Here is a 19,155-nt window from a genome sequence, read left to right as displayed (position 1 = left end):
TTAAATTGTTCCAGAAGAAAGAATGATTTGAAGAAGCAAGGCAAATAAAAATGCTTGAAGAAGGTTTTTACATTTTGAAACTTCTACAAGTCTTCTCTCTTTTAGTTTACATTTTGGCTCCCACTAGAATTCTTCCTTCCAGTCACATTTGAATCTTAGTATGATCTAGAATTTTGAAAATATCTCAAAATTTATCTGGTAGTAGGGCATGAACAAGAGCAATTTGAATGCATTTTAAAATCACTCCTACGTTATACCTAGTTGTATAATTGTGTAGTCAAATTACCATTATGACATACATTATGACTTAGTGGTGAATATATGTGGGAGTTTGTCACTGGAATACTTGTTTCTTCAGCCTGTTTCACTGCAACAGTGAAAATTTTCGTGGTATTTCATCTGGAACTACCAGGTTTTATTAGGTTTAGGCACATCAAATTTGCTAAGATGTGAGCTGATACTTTGGGGTGCATAAACATGTGAGTCCGTCCATGTGCTGACATAATTGCTTGTGTGATGTAATCTAAAAAAATTCAAAATTTTATTTTATATTATTCTCTCTCAAAATAGATGTGGTATGTTTAAAATTACATATGCTGTGTTATTTAGTGTATATCTAAGAGAAGAGGTTTTTTCATTCGGTATTGATAAGAAGTGAACTTTCAGTTTGTAAGTACACAGACTAACTTCCAGCTGTTTACATTTGAAACCTTGTTTTTTTTTTTGTGTTTTTTTTTTATTTATAAATTAATTTTTATTGGTGTTCAATTTACCAACATACAGAATAACACCCAGTGCTCATCCCGTCAAGTGTCCCCCTCCTTGTTTCTCCCACATACTTCCAGTGAGGAGCACCCTAAGTCATAGTGATACCACGGCATATTTCTATTCCCTGCACCTTTTGTGAGGAAGAGATAGCAATATTTCTAGAAGTCATTCTTAGGTTGAGACAACTGTTGATAATTTCCCTGTACACAAGAGGGAAGGGAACCATGCAAAGGTATCCAACTAAATACAGAATGAATCTATTCTCAACTCCTCTTTCTCTTATATGCATCCGCAAAAGGCCTGTGGGTAAGTCCACAGAGGGAAAACTGCTAATTTAACTGAATGTTGTTAAAATATCGTTCCTAAATTTTACAATATTTATGACCATGTGACAATGAAGCCAGGACCCGTCCAGGGCTTTGGAAGGGCCTGAAGCAGCTCAAGTTTTGTTAGCTTTTTCTGGTTAGTCCGCCTGGGCAGGGGCTGCAAGGGAGTCTCTGCTCTGTACACACACATCACTGGAAATACAGATACCTTCAATCTTCATCTTATATTTCCTGGGCTCTGTCGCTTTGTGACACCATGAGAATCTGACCTTAACAGTTTTTATTCTCAGTAAGTCTATAGCTTTTGGGAAGAATATGAAGAAACAGAACTAAAAAGGCATGTTTTTTTAGGTTGGTGTAAAGGAAGTGAGTGTAAGCAGTCTTTTTCATGTAGATTATGAACCTGTTCAACAAATGAACATGAAATTAGATTCAATTTACATTTAATTGAGAACTTGTTGCATATAAAGCATTATGTAAATGATGTGGAAAACAGAGAAGTTAGACAAATTGTATAAATTAGCTAATCCTACCTGGATGTCCTTACAGAATGGTTAATTAAGCCTGACATAGGTTATTCAGCAGGAAAGATACTTTATTTTGCAAATCAGAAAGTGTAACTTTGCATTTGTAAGCCTTAGTAGCTAGTGGCAGTGTCCTTGAGATGAATACTTACCAAAGAGTAGATGAGTTAGCCTTTTAAGATTCAAACAATACTGCTTTCTAGTAACTAAAATGTAATGAAATCATCACTATTGGTTGATAGAGTAGGCTTCCTAGACCATCAAGAGATATCAAAAAGCATATCTTTATCGTGTAACTTTGAAATAGATTTTCACTCATCTTTTTCACATCCTTCCTTTTCCTTCATATTTAAGATACAGAATTAAATGTAGTAGAATTAAAGGGAAATTATCATAAAAGTCAGTGAAATTAGGTCCTTCTAATAGTGACTGCATCTTTAGAGAGAAAGGTTATTTTTTAAATTTCAAAATAATTGTTTATTATAATATTTCAAATATACAGAAATATCTGTGCACCCACAACCCAGACTGAAATTCTCTATGTCCCTCTTTCCGATCTCTGCTAGTCGTAACCACAACCTTTAAATTGGCATCTATGCTATTCATGAATGTTTCATCTTTGTTCTATGTGGATATGCAGCCATATGCAATGTGGAGTATTACTTTGGAAGCTCTTAAACTTTGATTAAAAGGTATAATAATTGATTATCCTGAAAGCAGCTTTCACATAAAACATTGTTTTTGAGAGGTTGCCATGTTGACTTTAAGCAGTCCTTATTACTATGTTGTTGTTGGCATGTATATTACCTCTTTTTTAAACCTCATAACATTCTAAGAGAGAAAGGGTATTGTCCTTATCTTAAGCTTTCTTAGTGTCTAAATCTATAGTTAATATTGCTTTTGTGCTCAGCACTGCCCACATTTCAATTTGGATCCATTTAAAGGTAGCCACAATGAGGTCACGCATCTAACTTTCATTATTCTTTCCTAGAATTCCAAAATCGAATGGTTTTCACAGGCACACACAAATGAGTCAAAGTAGAGAAGGGATGCACAGGGGAGGCAACGATGCTGGGAATCCTCCCTGAGGCCAGGAGAAGGCAAAGGGAGAGAGCTACTGAGAATCTGAGATGAAGTCTATGAAAAGAGGCAGCACTGAGTCATGGTCAGTTTCCAGCCTGCTCAGCCCCTCCTGCCCTTTCTCAGGACTTAGTGCCAATGCATTTACTATCAGGAGATACAATGTCAGCATTTCATCTTTGGAGACATAAGAAATTTCTCTTTTCTCACAGCATCATTTTTGTTAATTCAGATTTCCCTGAAAGCTTAGTTCTCATGCATTTAACACCCTAAGAATTTGGAAATAATGGACATCTATTTTTCATTCTAAGTGAGACATCTCCGCATCTGGAATTACAGGCTTCCTCTTTCCCTGAAAATTACTTCAGGGGAGGCAAAGGGACAGACACAAGAGTGGAGCTCGAATACCACTCTTCCCAGGGCTGGTTTCCTGTGTTCTCATAGGATGAAGCACACAGAAAGTGGCAATTATATCATCGGTCCTTAATGCTATTTTTTTTTTTTTTTTTACAAACCAGACAATCTCAATTTTCTATGACTTTTAGTAGGGTTATAGATGTAAAGGTGAGACTTCAAAATTAACAGTCTAGCTCAGCTCTGCACCGTAGAAGACTTTTTACCACCCCTGGTGGATAAAGAAAAATGAGATTCCCAAGGTCCTAGGCCAAAGAATGAGGAAATTTGTTAATTCTTGGGAGGGCATGTGTGGAGGGAAGGAGGAGCAATATTAAGTGTATGTAGAGCTGTAAAGTGGGCAATAATTTGGTAGCTCTCGTATCTCAATGCCTGTCTCCCTATTTTGTAGTGCCCACCGTTGGGCTCAGATCCTTCTCAGGTCCTTTACTGTTGTGTTCATTCTGGCTTACCACTCTAGCCTACCCTTCCTAGTTAAGGGTCCCTATCACTTTCCATGTTAAAGGACCCCCTTTCCCAGCCAAATTGGATGGAGGATCAGCCTCCATCTTAACATACACTGTTCAGCTGTTTTGCTTCCTGACAGTTTTTCCTCCCAGATCCGTGTTCTCATTCCTAGCTATCTCAAAGCTTATTCATATTCCAGATAGTGGTTAGCTTGCAATGGGTCTATGCAACACAAAGTACCACGTGTTTTCCAATGAATTGATGCCTCCAATATGTATGTACTATTTCTTGAAAATTTGACCTCGTTCAACCTGCTGATGCAGTTAATATTTTTGGAGGCTGGATTCTTATTAATTGCTGAGTTCTTAATATCTCTTTGTTTCTATTCTTTTATTTTACTTGCTTTTACTAATATCCATGGTTAATTGGAAGGCTATTGTCATTAAAATTGGGCCTCAGGTGCTGTGGAAAAAGCCTGGGAACTCAGCTAATAAACTGGGAAGTCTTTGTCTTTTCTAGTTCTACCATTTTCATTACTAGCAGTCCAAGAGCATATTATCCTTATCTGATAAAAACAGTTGGTTACAAGAGTGCGCTCATGAAGCCCAAGTTATGAGTTATGAGAGAGGTAACAAAGTTCTTGTTTCTGGACACATGCTGCAAGCACAATCCATGACAGCCATCTCGGTCATAGAAAGACTGAATGACACACTGGTTGTTTTAGCTCAGAATGTTGATGTGGATATGTTAGGTGTTATAGAAAACTCACAGTCTCATAATAATAGATCCTTAGACTTGGAAATGATTTTATAAATCATATTATCCATTCTCTTGTTTAGTTCAGAACCTTATGGAACCAAAACCAACAGATGGACCGGATGCCCAACTCCTGCTTCAGCATGTCCAGATTGAGGACTCACTACCTGAGTGGTTGTTTGGCCCATGGCGAGAAGCTGTATTGTGGGAAGATGAGCACGTGGCCCCCAGTTTGGAGATAGAAAATGGAAGCTCAGCTTCCCTCCTTTCTGTTCTCTTCACCTCTATGTTCCTAAACCCAGCCTCATCCTGAACCCCAGTCTCAGCAATTTAAGGAGCTCTAAAGTGATTAATAATATCTGTGGAACTGTTTACAATCACCTTGGCAGGAATGTGAGTAGAGAAAAAGGCTACTTCTGACTCTCTGATTATTGTCTTGAGGGTGGTTGTCATGGGAAAATGGGAGATAGGGTTCTGGGAAAACTTGGTTAGGATAATGCAGATTAGAATGAGTCAGGATATTCTGTTTCCAGTCAATGGGCTTTGTTCAAATGAGCTGTGTTCAATGATGGAGTTCTCATTCTTATCGCATTCAGATCCCTATTCTCTTTTATATTATTTAGGTTTAATGCTTGGCCAACTCTAGAAGAAAACAAATTGCCTAGAGACAAAGAGCTTTGGGATTTTAGTGGCATATGGGAAGTGCTTGAATGAAAGTAACCAAAATGACAGGGTTAGCCTGAACTATAAGTAGCAAGGAGAGTAACACTCTTTTCCTACTCCATTAGGTGGCCATTATGATCATTCATTCAACGATGCTTACTGACAGACTATCCTGTACCATAAACATAGCGATGTATACACCAGAACCACAGACCTTCTTTTATAAGTTGAAAAGTGGAAGCTTGCCTAAATGGGATCTATTTTAATCATTTGAAACTGTTAGTCATTTTTGGCAAAGGCAATCATCGTGATGGGTCAGCCAGATACTACAACTTCCTTCAACATTTGGTATGAATTGTCAGGGAAGCCATGCCAAGGCACAGCAGAGATGAAAAGAGATAATCAACTTTAAGATTAAAGGGTATTATTTTTCTACGTGTTAACATATGGTCTGCCTCACAGTCTCTGCTGCATTTATTGGTTTTCATATACAGTGAAGTGAACTCCAGCTGAGGCAGCCTGAATATTAATGGTGAAGACTGTTAGTTTTCTAGGTTCTTTACTAAGTTGTATCTATGTGGTATGGAAGTGAAAATAGCAACTCCTTCTTTCTGGCACCCAGTTATTACCTTCTTAGCTAAGAAAGTAGACTAGTTGGTCAAAAGGCTCATTTGGATCTGGTCAGATGGCAGTCTTTCATGAAGTAAATCCTTAAGCTTGATGTCTTCTGTTAAGGGGGAAAGAGCCCCAAGAAACTTAATTAGAACTCAATTAGTATACATGGACAAATTCTTAGTCCTAGAAAGGAGGAGAACATAAAACAAAAAATCTCATGTAGCAAGAACCTATGGCTTCATCTTGGTATTTTGAGAATAATTTTCTTATGCAAATTTCATTGAGGAATAACTAAGATAGCCCCAATGATTTGATTTGATTCCTGCTTTCTGATATTCATGCCCTGTGTAATTCCTTTCTCTTGACTGTAGGCTGGACTCAGTGACTCATTTTTAACAGAATATGACAAAAATGATGGGTGTCATTTCTGAGGATAGGTTGTAAAAAATTTTTGGCTTCTGTCTTGCTCTCTTGCCTTACTGTGATGCGACCCAGATGTCAAGTTGTGAGCTGCCCTGTGGAGGGGATGGAAGGACAATGAACTGAGAGAGGCCGCCAGCCCATAGCCGGCAAGGAACTCAGGCTCTCAGCACACCGGTCTGCAGAGAACCTGTGAATGAGCTGAAAGCAGCCTTCAGATGACACCATAGCCCTAGCTAACCTTAATTGCTGCCTTGTGAGAAATCTCAAGCCAGAGCACCCACTTAAGGCTTACTTGGATTCCTGAAAAAAATTTTTTTTTTATTATTTTGAAGGCTATGAACATTCTTGAACACTCCTATCTTTTGGTAAATATATGTACATATTTCTGTCAGAAATACACCTAGGAGTTGAATCAGAGAGTCACAGCATGTATTCAGATTTAGTAGATAGTGCCAAGTAGTGTTTCAAAGTCTACACTCTCGCCAGCAGCACCCCAGACCAATCTCTATTTTTGGCAGGACTTTGCTGCTTCTCAATTCAGCACAGGAATGGGTGTGCCGTGGGGTTTAAACAGCATGTTTTATTAGTAATAACACTAATGAAAAAATAATAACAGTGAAGGTAACCTTTTGAATACCTAATTATCTAATGTATTAATTTTTGAAAAGCAATACGCAGCCAGGACTTCATCATGTGTTATTATTTTACATGTATAGAGCACTAACAGAACAAAACATTAGCACTAGTTAAAATACATAGATACCACAGCTGTGCTTAAATTTTTAAAATTTTTAAGGAGATAACCAGGATTTTTTTAAAGGTTTTATTTTTTTATTCATGAGAGACACAGAGAGGCAGAGACATGGGCAGAGGGAGAAGCAGGCTCCTCACAGGGAGCCTGATGCAAGACTCAAACCTCAGACCTGGGATCATGCCCTGAGCTGAAGGCAGATGCTCAACCACTGAGCCACCCAGGCATCCCAGGAGATAACCAGGATTAAAGAAAACACATTGTGCAAGTAGAACACTTTTATATCATGTTTTCAATATTTAGGTTATTTAGGTGAACCCAGGCCCTTTTTTTTTTAGCTTAACATTTCCCAGGTAATAACTGTTACTTTCTGCTTATCATTACTAGTGAGGATATCATGAAAGCCTATTGGTTTTCATCATAGAGAGAGGTTTTATTTTATTATACCTATTTTAAAATTTTATATAAGTAATAACGCTTTGTTGATCTATATTGGTTTTTTTAGCATTACATGCTCAATAAAGATAATTGGGATATTATTAGAGATACCTAGCATTTCTTTTAATGATTAGATTCCTCTTTTAGAACCAGATATTTTGAATTTATTGTTATAGCCAAGACAAAAGAATAATACTTGTGAGCTTGGCCTTGTACCTATAGTAAAAGCAGTGTGCACAAAAGCAAGTTTGGCAGCACCAGGGCAATACCATGGGTGCTTCAGCCTGGACAGGTCTGGTTTGGGTAGAGGAATACTTGGTGGGAGGGTCAACCTCTCACTTGAAAATCCCCATATTATATAGATGTCTGTATTTGAAATATGGGTAATGTTAGCCGTAGAAACTAGCCCCAGAAACAGTAAAGAAAAAGTAAATGCTGAATATCATTAAGAACAGGAGAATAAAGATGTCATTATGGTAGGAAGCTATTCAGAATTCTTATTAAATGCCATAGTTTGTAACATAAGGGCATATTCCGCTAAGCTTAGGAAGCTCTCTTTTGAGGAAAAGGCAAATAGAATGGCAAATCAGATGCTCTCCACTTTCTGAAGGTTGTGTAGTGCTGCTGAGCACAGGCAAGAGCAACAAGGGTTCAACAGAGACTAACTCCCAGTGCCTTCTGTCGGGGATCTTGGAGAAACCCCTGGATATGGGCCTTCTGTGGGTTTGGGATGCTTTGATAAAAGACTGCTAAAAATATGGGACCCCACTGTGGCATAAAGGCTCTTGTAGATGAGAGGTTGGGCAGAGGATGGCTACTCATTATGACCGCTGGTAAGTGCTGAGGACACATTTCTAGAGGGCAAGACTGCTCTCTAGGGTCAATGCCATCAATTGGCTAGGTTTTGACTCATTTTTAACTGGAAACTTCAGGTTTCAGGCCATTATTGGTCTTATAGGTAATAGGGGCCACAAACTTTGAGTTTAGGTAAAACTGATATAAAAGTAAGTTTCTTTATTCCATTTTGTTTCACATAGTTAAAACTAAATCACGGTATATCTATGTGCAAATCAAGGCATTTTTGAATGTTCAGGTAGAAGACGATGTCATGTAGGCTCATGACCAGACTGTTCCCTAGTACTTCAACTCATGGGGAGGCAGGGTATGTGGGGTAGTAGAGGATCTGACATCGCTGTGAGGTTCTCAATGGAATGGCCCGATTTCCTAAGCCTCTGTGAGAGAGCAGTGTCATCCTCTCTCCTTGTGCTCTCTCTCCCATTTCCAAGTTACCCCTAATGACATCTAACCAAATCTCAATGAAGCTGATGAAGATCCCAGAAAACCAAAGAAGAGTTCAAGGAACTGGCAAACTTAAACTCACAGACTTGGAAATAAACATATTCAGTCTCCTCAGATATATGGAGTAATGACAAACTATACATCATTCTACATTTTTTTTGGAAAGAAAAGATGAAGTTCAAAAACAGCATTTCCTCAAAACTAGAAGAGCCTTAATCAGTACATTGCTCTCCTTTCTGAGATTGTTGGGTTCAGTAGTCTGATTTTATCTTACTCTATTGCAGACAACCTCAAATCTAGTGACTTAAAACAACAACCATTTTATCATATCTCATGGTTTGGTGGGTCAGGAATTTGGGCAAGGTGTGGTAGAGTCATTCTTTTGCTCTAAGTGACTGAAGTCACTTGATGGTGGTGGTACTCATCTAGTGGATGGCTGACTGGGGAGCCCAAGATGGCTTTATTATCATGTCTGGTGCCTTGGTAGAGGTTGGTGGAAGGCTGCGTTTCATTACGATGGTTAACTAGAGCATTAACAGGTAGCTCTTCCAGGATGGCAGTCTCAAAGTAGTTGAGCTTTTACGTGGAAGCTCAGGCTTTCTATGGAGAGGATTTGAAGAGACAAGAAGGGAAAGCTACCAGTCTCTCAAGGCCTGGGCTTTAGAACTGGTAGCATTGTCTCTACCACATTCCTTCAATCAAAGCAGTCACAGAGACTGCCTAGAGTTGAGGAGTGGGAAGGTGGAGTGGTGGCAACAGTTTAATAGTATTCTATAATCTATGCCCTTTTGGTAACAAATTCTAAGTCTGATTGTAATTATTTTTTCATGCTACATTTTTCCACTTTCTAAACTTGCTCAAACCAAAAAGAAGAGGAAAGAATCCTTTTTGTGTTATAGGTGCTTGCTTTTTACTAATAGGAAATAGTCATTAGGACCCCTTATCTGTGAATTAGTTTCAGGCTGGTGAAACATTGCTTAGATAATTACTTAAGCCCTAGAACAATGATTAGTGTGAAAATTAATGGGAGCCCATTAATTGTATCAGTAGCAAGCTGACCATGCATCTTTTTAAAAATGGCCATTGTCTTTAGAGATAAAAAATGCTTAGTGTAACTCCTGGCACTTGAGGTAAGCACAACTCCTAGTTACTCATCCTGCTGCAACAGAGGTCTTTGTTTTTTCTTCTCATTTATTCATGTTTTTGTTTTTAATAGAGTGATTTCTGACAGATACACTCAAAAGATGTCTTTGTTGTGTTGTTTTCATTCTTCTATCGAGACTAAGAAGGTAAAACTGAGTCCAAGTGAGTCAAAGTGCTGAAAATGGAAGGAAACATTTGTCCTAAGGTGGAAAGAAGTGTCTGTAGAAGCAGTTGACTCTCTTGGGTACTGAGAGAGAGCTTTGCCTTCAAGACAGAAATAAAAATGGCCCTAGGAATAAGATCCTAGTCTTCATCAGTCTCTGGGAACGGTAATTACTTGGTTGCTCAAATTTCAACTTCAAGGAGATTGTCACATACTTGTATCAGTCTTTGAAATGGACAGCTCTCCTTGACATGCTACCTTTCTCACTTTGTATCTACTTGTATCTACATTTCATATCCCATTCCTAGACTCCAGTGTGGCCACGGTCCCAATCTTATACCTTCCTCACTGACCTGAGTTAGGCATTCCACCCCATACTCCCTTGGCCTCTTCCATCCTTGACCCACACACTATAGTTTTTAATTCTGATCCAGTTTATTTTTTATTAGTTTCTAATTAGCCTTTCACCACAATGCAGGGCAGAAGGCACAAATTCTCATTCTTGGAAGTGCTCCAACTCTGACCCATACCTGCACTTCTGTGACTGAAATCTCTGTAGATACCTTATGAATGATCTTCATGAGTCATTATGGTGAATATGGAGAGCACTGACTCTTCTTGCTGGACACTGACCATCTTGCCATGCAGTTCTCCAGAAAGGTCATGCTCTTTCTTTTCTCTAGGCTGTTACATGAGCTCTTTTTTGTCAAATGATATCTATCTTACTTCCTCCTCTCTTTTGCATGATTCAATTTAAATTTCTTTTCCATTATTGGAGATACTAAGGGAGGCTTTTTCAGGTTTTTTTTTTTTTTTTTTGCCTTTATTCCCACGGTATGCTGGGCATCCCTCTATTAACATATTATCACCTTGTACCTTATCTATTTATATATCCTGTTGCCTCCTCTGGATGTGAGTTCTTTCTGGGTAGGGACCATAAGACTTTTCATTGTTGAATTCCTAGACTCTAGTATGATGCCTAATGTTCAATAAATACTTGTTGAATTCATGCTTGCACAATTAATTAATTAATTAACTAATGCATGAATAATTCAATAGATGGATGGGATAAAGAGTGGATAGGTGGTTGCAAGGCTATCTGGCTGTCTAGTTGGTAGGAGGATGGATGGATGGTAGACAGAAATGAATGAATGGATGGTTGGGTTGGTTGACTATTAACTTAATATTGGAAGGATTTTCATAAATGATGACTTCATATCTGGAATTTTGTGACTTTGCCAACAAGACTGGCAACTACATTTCCTTTCATATTCTTATTATAAATTTGCACATATTTTTGTTGTTATACTGCAGCTTTATGAAGAGCCTTGAAGTTGATTTTAATTCAATATTCTTAAAAAGTTTGAGAGACAAAAGATTTCAGGGTTGATTTCACTGCTGGCTCCCATCCACAGCTTGATTTGCCATGATGCATGGCTTCCTAGACCTTTTGAGGTTCTTTATCAACTAGCTGGAAGTTTGCTTTTACTTCTTTTACAAGGTTAATGAAGTGAAATTACTTGGAAAAAATATATGTATATACATATTCATAAATCTATTTCCATCTCTATCTGTCATCTATCTACCTATCATCTATATACTTTTGTAGATAGTTTTGCATGTGTTGTTGTTAAGTTTTGCTTCATATATCCCCAGAAGAATCTTGTAGAAATGTAAGTATTATTACCCTTCTTTGATCATCGAAGCTATAAACACAAAGATTTGTTCAGAACCATAGAGGACAAGCAGAGGCAGAAACTAGAATTCAGAGTCCCTGGTGCTGAGATTCATTACTTGTTACCACTGATAAAATGATTTTTAGAGCCACAGCATTATTATACAGTGTAGAATCCCAGCTGTCAGAGGGGATGGGCTGGCTCTTAGGCATGATGAATAGGTTTTATTTTGAGTTGCCAACTCTAAATCAGTTGGTAATAGCTGCCTGGTGTACTGTGTTGAGGAGAATTCTGAGGCCCTATCTGAGCGGCAGTTGTTTAGTGGTATTGCCATGAATGTAGGATCTCCCATACACACTTGCCATGTATTTTCCATCCCTGTTCTAAGACCACAAAATATTTTCATTGTGATAGGTATCCACGCTAGTTGGTCTACTGATTAACTATAATGATTTGTGAGATCATTCATGAAGTATCTACAGAGCTCTTGCAGTTTCTGGAAGCTGTTTTTGAACTAAATATATACACTTCCTCCTTTGATGAATGTAGTTAGTAAAATGTAAAGAGAGCAGTGAGGATAGCTAACTGTGCATGAGTACCTATTAAAGTCATTTCCTTTGAAGGGAAAATGCTTGCTTTCCTAGCCAGGGTGGGTCATCTACTGCTAAGGAAGGCTGGTTTCTTGAGCACCTGTGCTTGGTAGTGTGTTGTAATAAAAATTAAAAGTGTTCACTTCTATGCAGATGCAAACACAATCACATTAACTTTATTTGAAGCTTTGATTACATTCTAGTTAATAAGGATATACTACATTAAGCCAGTTTAATAGTATAGCAAAATGCATTTCATTTTAAAATTGAGTATTGGAAGGCTTGGCAAATGCTGGAATTATTAATTACTTAATGAAATTAAGTATGATGCACGTAAGGAGGTGACCACCCACCCTCATGGATCCCTGGTGTCCAGAACCAACTCAAGGGCTTAGAAATGTGGTTATGTATATCAGAAAATTCCATTCTAGCTTTTTCCACTTTGTTTTTGTTTTCTCTAAGAATCATACCCAAGGCATATCGATAGATAATTTTGATCATAAATCAGCCTTGCAAATAGCAGGTAGCCTTGGCTGTTGGAACCTTGTCAGCATCCTCTGTCATCCTGTCTGTGTTAGCACTGGCTACTTGCACCATGGAGTCCATATTACCTTTTAGTATCTGAGTCTGGAGCTGAGGTCTCAACATGAGTGATATGAAGGACAACAGGGAATTAGTGGCCGCCCATCGTTCCACATGTCTGGCTACTAAATCTGCCAGATTCTCCAACTCACAGGGCTTTTCTATCTCTAAAAAGGTACCTGGGCTGGCATCATTGTATGAAAGAGAGGATCCCAGAGAGACAGATGAAGTATAATCACTAATAATAAAGAGACTAATTCTTCATCTTTCCTGTCCCATGTCAGCCTTGTTACTTTTGAGTCCTGTGGCCCCAAAAGTATTAAAGTAAAGGATATTGGTTCCTGCTGATCAGGCCACAGTGTGACACCTCCTATAGAACACACCATAAAACTACATTATTTAATAGATCTGAGTATTGCACCTGCTATCTTATCTCCTCTTAGGTGATTAAGTTTCCCACAAATGCAATTTGTTAATATGGGGCCACATCTTCTCACAAGGTAAATCTGTGAAATTTGGCAGGCAGTTGCTTTGCCACAGGTGCAAGATGAAAGATCTTGCCCTGGCTTTGCCAAGAAGAAAAATGATGTTGTTCTCAATACCTGGGAAAAATATTCTGACCCTAGAGCATAGACCCTGATTCCAAAAAAAGGGGAATAGAATTCTAGGGCCCAAGTCATGTGCTTCTCTCCCTTTTGGGGAGTATATTACCTCCAAAAGGCTGAGTGGGAGATCAGAGTCTTGTTTTACATGAGGCCAGGTATTGAGCAAATCCCCTTGTTAAGGAAAGTCCTCTGATATTTGGAGCTGCAGCCATTTGTGATGATAAATGATGACTTTTACTCTTATGAGCTATGAGAACTTAATTAGAGCTTAATTAAAGCTAATGCTCAGAATCCTTGGAAGGTGGAATGATTAAAAACTAACTTCCATGTTGAATAGTCACACTGAAAAGTAGTTTTTGAAATATGTGGCATCTCCATTGTGGGGCCCTGTGTAGTCCTGGCTGGGTCTTCACAACTAAGATAAAGCAAGAGCTATTTTTTGCATTAGAATTTCCTTGGCCAAGACTACAAGAAGCCCACTGCCCAGGTTCAACTCAGCCCCCCTATGCAATTATGCAGAAGGTCGTCTCTGAATCTGCAAATTCAGCTCGCCATACACGTGTCTCAGGGAATCACTCGTCATGCTGGCTATCAGTTTCCGAGGGCCAGACACCCAGGGTCGACACACTTCTTCCCATTGTATGGTGGCACTGGGCTGGATTTCACTGAAAGGATGGAAAGGAGAGGAAAGGTTTTACTCTCCAGAGAGGCAGATCCAATTCCCCACCTTGATCAGGAAGCAGTGAGAACCCCTGCCTGAGTCACATGCTTTCTTTCTCTCAGTTGATTGTAGTTAGAATAGACATGTGCCAGTTCCTTCCACTTGGATGCATCAACTACTGGCCACCCAGTAGATGTGATGCAGCTGATGTGTGGTGAAGTTGGGCTGAGCCTTCCACCAGCCATGAGTCAACTGAAGTCTAGCTTGTCCCCTACCCTCCACAGTAGCCTCATGGATGTGACTCGTCTCTCTTGGCTCATTTTGGGCCACTCTGGTTCCCTCCTGGATTAGACTCCTATCTGAATCCCCAGCTGCCTTTCCTGAGGTCCTGATATTCTAATTAGTTCTTGCCAATCCCCTTGGGATAGACCTTGTTCCCAGGCCCAAGATCTGGAACATAACCCTATCTTCTGCCAAATGATGGAGTATTTGCATGTTCTATAATTCATAATCCTGTTTAACCACCAAATTGGGTCCCTTTGCCCATGCACCTTTTTGCGACTCACTTATATCTATCCTGATAACAGGACTGGCCTTTAATGGTTCTGGTATTCTCCTCTTCCTCTGCAGCCTATGCTCTGAGGTTTTCTTAAGCTTCATGGGCAAGCCGACTCGTACTGAGTGACTGAGATCAATCAGGGTTGGGGATATTAAGGCTTCTCTGGAGTGCTTCACATATATCACTCTATGGAAGCTTCAAGAGGAAGTTACGCGCAAGTTTTACATGCATGATAGTCCCTTGAGGCAGGTATTATGTGAGACACTGAATAGTTAAGAAAAATGGAGGGATAAACAAATGAAGGAGTTTTTCTAAGATCACGCAGTTGTGAACCAGGAAAGATGAGATTTGGACCCAGGTAGTTCTGATTCCCAAATCCATGCTCTTTCTATCACTGTATACTGTGTTTCACACTATAGACTCCATGAAGATGACTTTTCTGGCCATTGTGCTTGCTTTTTTTTTTTTTTTAATAAGCAGGATGCCCTTTTATTCAGTACTAAGAGCTTCTTGCAGTGTTGTTTGTGGAGGATTCCTGGTCTCTGCTCTCTGATCTGCAGGGAGGGCATGTGCTAGGTGGCCTTGCAGAGGATGCTGGGCTAGTGCTTCTCTGGGAGGGCATTAGGTAGATGAAGGGAGACCATAATGAGTGTCTGAGACAGAAAGGGACCTGTTTTCATGGGATTGTTGAGGCACAGCTCATTAGAATTAGAAAGGACTTAGGAATCACTTAGTCCAGGTACCTCATTTACAAGCGAGGAAGATGAGATCCTAAGGAGGCTTATGGAATCTTCCATGGTCACAGCCTGATGTCCCAACCATGGAATAATAAAGATGTGCTGGGGGACATGAAGATTATGTTCATGCTCAGAAATGAGGAACATGCTGTGTAGAGGAATTCTGTGAATACATCCCTAGTGGAGGGCACTTCCTACAAGTACTGTGGAGGGACTGAGGGACCAAAGGAGCTGGGGGTGTTGAAGCTCCAGGCTGGGGTGCTGTTAGGAGTGGTTACAAGGAAGGGGAACTGCCAAAGAAAGTCTGGAGTGATTCACAGCCCTCAGTCTTTGGGTGCCAGGGCCATAGAGATCACTTTACTTATTTTTATTTATTTATTTTTAGAGATTTTATTTATTTATTCATGAGAGACAGAGAGAGACAGAGACATAGGCAGAGGGAGAATCAAGGTCCTTGCAGGGAGTCCAATTTGGGACTCAATCTTTGGGTCCTGGGATCACACGCTGAGCCGAAGGCAGATGCTCAACCACTGAGCCACCCAGGCATCCCACGCATTACTTTAAACAACAGCCAAAGTACAGGGAGAAATACAGGGCTATATACCTGTGCTTGACCTATTCTATGTAAAGTTAGAACCCAGAATTTCCTCAAATAGAGCTAAAACAATATGTATTTTATCTGTCCATGGGTGTATGTCCTCTGGGATAGGGAGGGGAAATGCCCCAAATCTTAGAAATCTAGACACTGTATTGAAATCCCTTTCAAACTCTTATACCTATGCCCAGTGAATTGGGAAAGGCATCTAAAGCCTTGGGGACTCCTGTCTGTGGAACTGCTCCAGACATTGACACGGCCACTGCTGGTCTAAATGTCTCCATTAATTTGGTACTTACTAATTCTTTTCTTTATAAATTTCTTCTGTTCTTTATAAATGTGGTTCTGTAAATTATTTTTGTCCATTATATAAAGGTCAAATTGGGTGAAAAGCACACACACACATAACCTACATAGGTATTTTTCAAACTCAGTAAATTGATTTTATGATTCAAGGTTTGAAAAACATTGACCTCACCATGGGTTTCCTCACCTATAAAAGACAGACACTATAGAATTTTGAATAGACTGTGGAGAGCGTGGGGTGAATTACTATTTGTACAGCATTTAGAAGCTTGGTAAAATATAGCAAATGCCAAGTGTTGTTTAGATATGTATCACTGTCATTGTTGCTCTAATTATGATTATCACCACAATCATCTTTGTGGTTGTTGCTTCCTCTGCCTGAATTCTCTGCAAAGCAACTAGGAATGTAAGTTCCTCCTGCCTGTTTGCAGAGAAACAATTCTCTGTCCTTAATTTACAGTGATTAATTCAACATGAATACATGTTTTAAGATATTTATTTCTCAAGAGCTGGGTTATTTTTACTCTGATCCATTCATTCTTTCTTCCCTGGTTTCCCCAAGTGATCAATCAGAAACACTTTGCAAAATAGTTGTCTTGCTTAAGAATCTGGCCTGGGGCCATGTAATGCAGGTGACTACTTCAAATAGAAACTATAATCCCTGAGCTTCATTTGTTATTGGCTCTTACACGTAAACTTGGCCCCACAATGATATTCATACATTCATCTCATACGTGTATAGATGTCTACTCAACAGTATCACACAAGGATACTCATGCGTGAAGATATACATGCATGTCTAAGTATGCATTGACTTATAGAGAAATATGTACAGAAAGAGAAAAGAATCACTCACCCATATTGCTAAGTGGAGTGATATTGGAATAATCCTATTTGCCTGGGGATAGATGTTGTGATAAATGGTTCTCAGTTAATGTGCTGAGCTATCAAGATATGCTGGCCATTTATCATCTTGAATGCATGCAGGCAAATGGGATTATTATTACAATAAACTGCAACTATCTATGGGTTGTTCTCCCTGTGTCTAGCCCTCAGCTTCTGTCCTACTTGAGAAACTCAAAATTTAAAACAAAATCACAAAGTCGGGGAACTTTTCCTCTTGGAATAACTTACTGAACCTGATCATTTTTTAAAGAGATAAATGAATCTAGAAGATGAATTATTTGATGTTCTGGAATTATCAAGTGCAGAAACTTGAAAGCTGAGAGTCTGTGGGGGCAGCACATTCAAGCATCTGAGATAGGTGGGAGGTGGTGGCAGAAGGCAGGAAGGTAAAGCATCTCGGAGCACAGTTGGCTCATCCCCTGAACAAGGAGTGAAACATCACTGCTTTCCTCATTTCTAGTTCAATTCTCTGTTCTCTAGCTCCTTCTTTCCAGGCCCCCTGCTTTGTATTTGATACCCCTTGCCTTCTAGGGCCCTGGCAGGATTGTGGGTGAATATGTGGGGGTAGCAAGTCCCTTGACTATTCAAGATGTGTATCCTGGGAAGGAATTCAGTCTTGTGAATGATTCTGCTTCTACACAATTGCTCTTTTTAAGGGTCCAAGTTGTTATATGGATCTGCCACTCTGAGATCAGATCTTGGCAGCCAAGGGTACCCTGGATGCTTGTAATTATCTGACAATATGGACGTGGGTGCTGGCTGGCTCAGGTCTTGGATATGAATGTGTGTGCTAGAGTCAGGAGAGACAGAGAAAGTAGTAGTTATCGTCAAAGTCCTGAGCCCACCCTAGATAGCAAATATTTTCTCTCTCAAGTTCTTTCCAATTTTTGACAGTCTCCGAGAAATAAAGCTACCCCTTGTACTGGAGAAGTCCACCCCCTGGATCTGGATTCTTCTAAGAGATTCTTCTGAGGTTCTAAAAGAACCTCACTTTCTGTCTGTTACCTATTTGACATAGACCAATGTGTTGGACGTAACTACCTTAAGGAAGAGTGTGGGCGGGGAATTTGCCTTGTGTCCATGTAAGGACTGGGCTCTTCCATCCTTTCCATGATTCCCTCCAATTCTCCCTATCCCAAAGTCAGATATTAATAATAAGCCCCTGTACACTCAACCCACTTGGAGCGCCATGCCTCCCAAATGGTGGGCCATTGCACCATGTGAGGACTAACCTTTTTTCTAACACAGATTGTCTCTTTTGATGCATTGGCTTGTGATCAAGGTGGGATTTTTGGCACAGCCAAAGTGTACAGGTAGCAGGAGGTTCCAATACCCTCAGATGAGGCTTCTGGGGTTACCATTTGAGAAGGAAAAATTGGATGCAGCGGGGGGTTGTTTTGAAGAAGAAACGTGTTTCACTTTGCCTGAGTGATTCTCGCATCTGATTCGAGTGGGAAGGTGCGAGAAGGGGTGAGTGAGGCTGTCGTTTATGACGAAAGCAGGGCTATCACTGCTGACCTCTCCCTCTCACTAAGGATGATTTCTAATTTAATTCTTTTTTTTTTTTTTTGCAACTTTCCTATTAGCACAGGAAGGGTTATGTTTTGTGCTTGCATTTTTAAAAAAGCACTCGAATTATTTTCTCTGTTGTTTATGGTATTCACTGGCAGCAGGAGTCTCTTAGACAATGGGATTGCAGAAGCTGTGAGCACTGTAATTTGAAAGAAATGCAGAGACCACTTAGTGGGCAAATTGTTCTTTAAAGACATCCCATAAGGGGTGAAGTAGGCTTTGGCCTGGTCCCACAGATTCAGAGGGGGTAGCTTCCAGAAAGGGCATTAGGGAGATTCCTAACATAGCTGGTCATCCAGCATTTTCTGCAGCCCATCCACCTCCCCTTCTATGTTTCAGAAGTTCACCCCCACAGGAAATATGCTAGATTGATTGATGCTGACAGGGATTTATTTGTGGTAGAAATGAAAGTATTAAGCCTCAAAGATTGGGATCCATTCTGGGTGTCACACTTTAAGGAGCGCAATGACAAACTAGAGTATGTGGGGGAGGAGGGGAAGCTAAAGACACATTAGAGGTCAGGAGAGGTATAGAGAAGATGTGACAGTTGTTTGCA

At 39.7% G+C, this 19,155-nt stretch overlaps 1 protein-coding gene across 1 annotated transcript in view; it reads right to left on the bottom strand.

The window, feature by feature from the left end:
* Positions 1–12,219: 12,219 nt before the first annotated feature.
* Positions 12,220–19,155, bottom strand: part of F13A1 (coagulation factor XIII A chain) — a 157,496-nt gene continuing 150,560 nt past the window's right edge. The window contains exon 15 of the mRNA XM_055322680.1: positions 12,220–13,928. Within this exon, the coding sequence (XP_055178655.1) occupies positions 13,775–13,928 (154 nt within the window). The 3' untranslated portion in view covers positions 12,220–13,774. The remainder of the gene's footprint in view (positions 13,929–19,155) is intronic.

The sequence above is a fragment of the Nyctereutes procyonoides genome, unplaced genomic scaffold (assembly GCF_905146905.1).
Source record: "Nyctereutes procyonoides isolate TBG_1078 unplaced genomic scaffold, NYPRO_anot_genome, whole genome shotgun sequence".
Taxonomy (NCBI): domain Eukaryota; kingdom Metazoa; phylum Chordata; class Mammalia; order Carnivora; family Canidae; genus Nyctereutes; species Nyctereutes procyonoides.
This window is presented reverse-complemented; position numbering and strand designations above follow the sequence as displayed.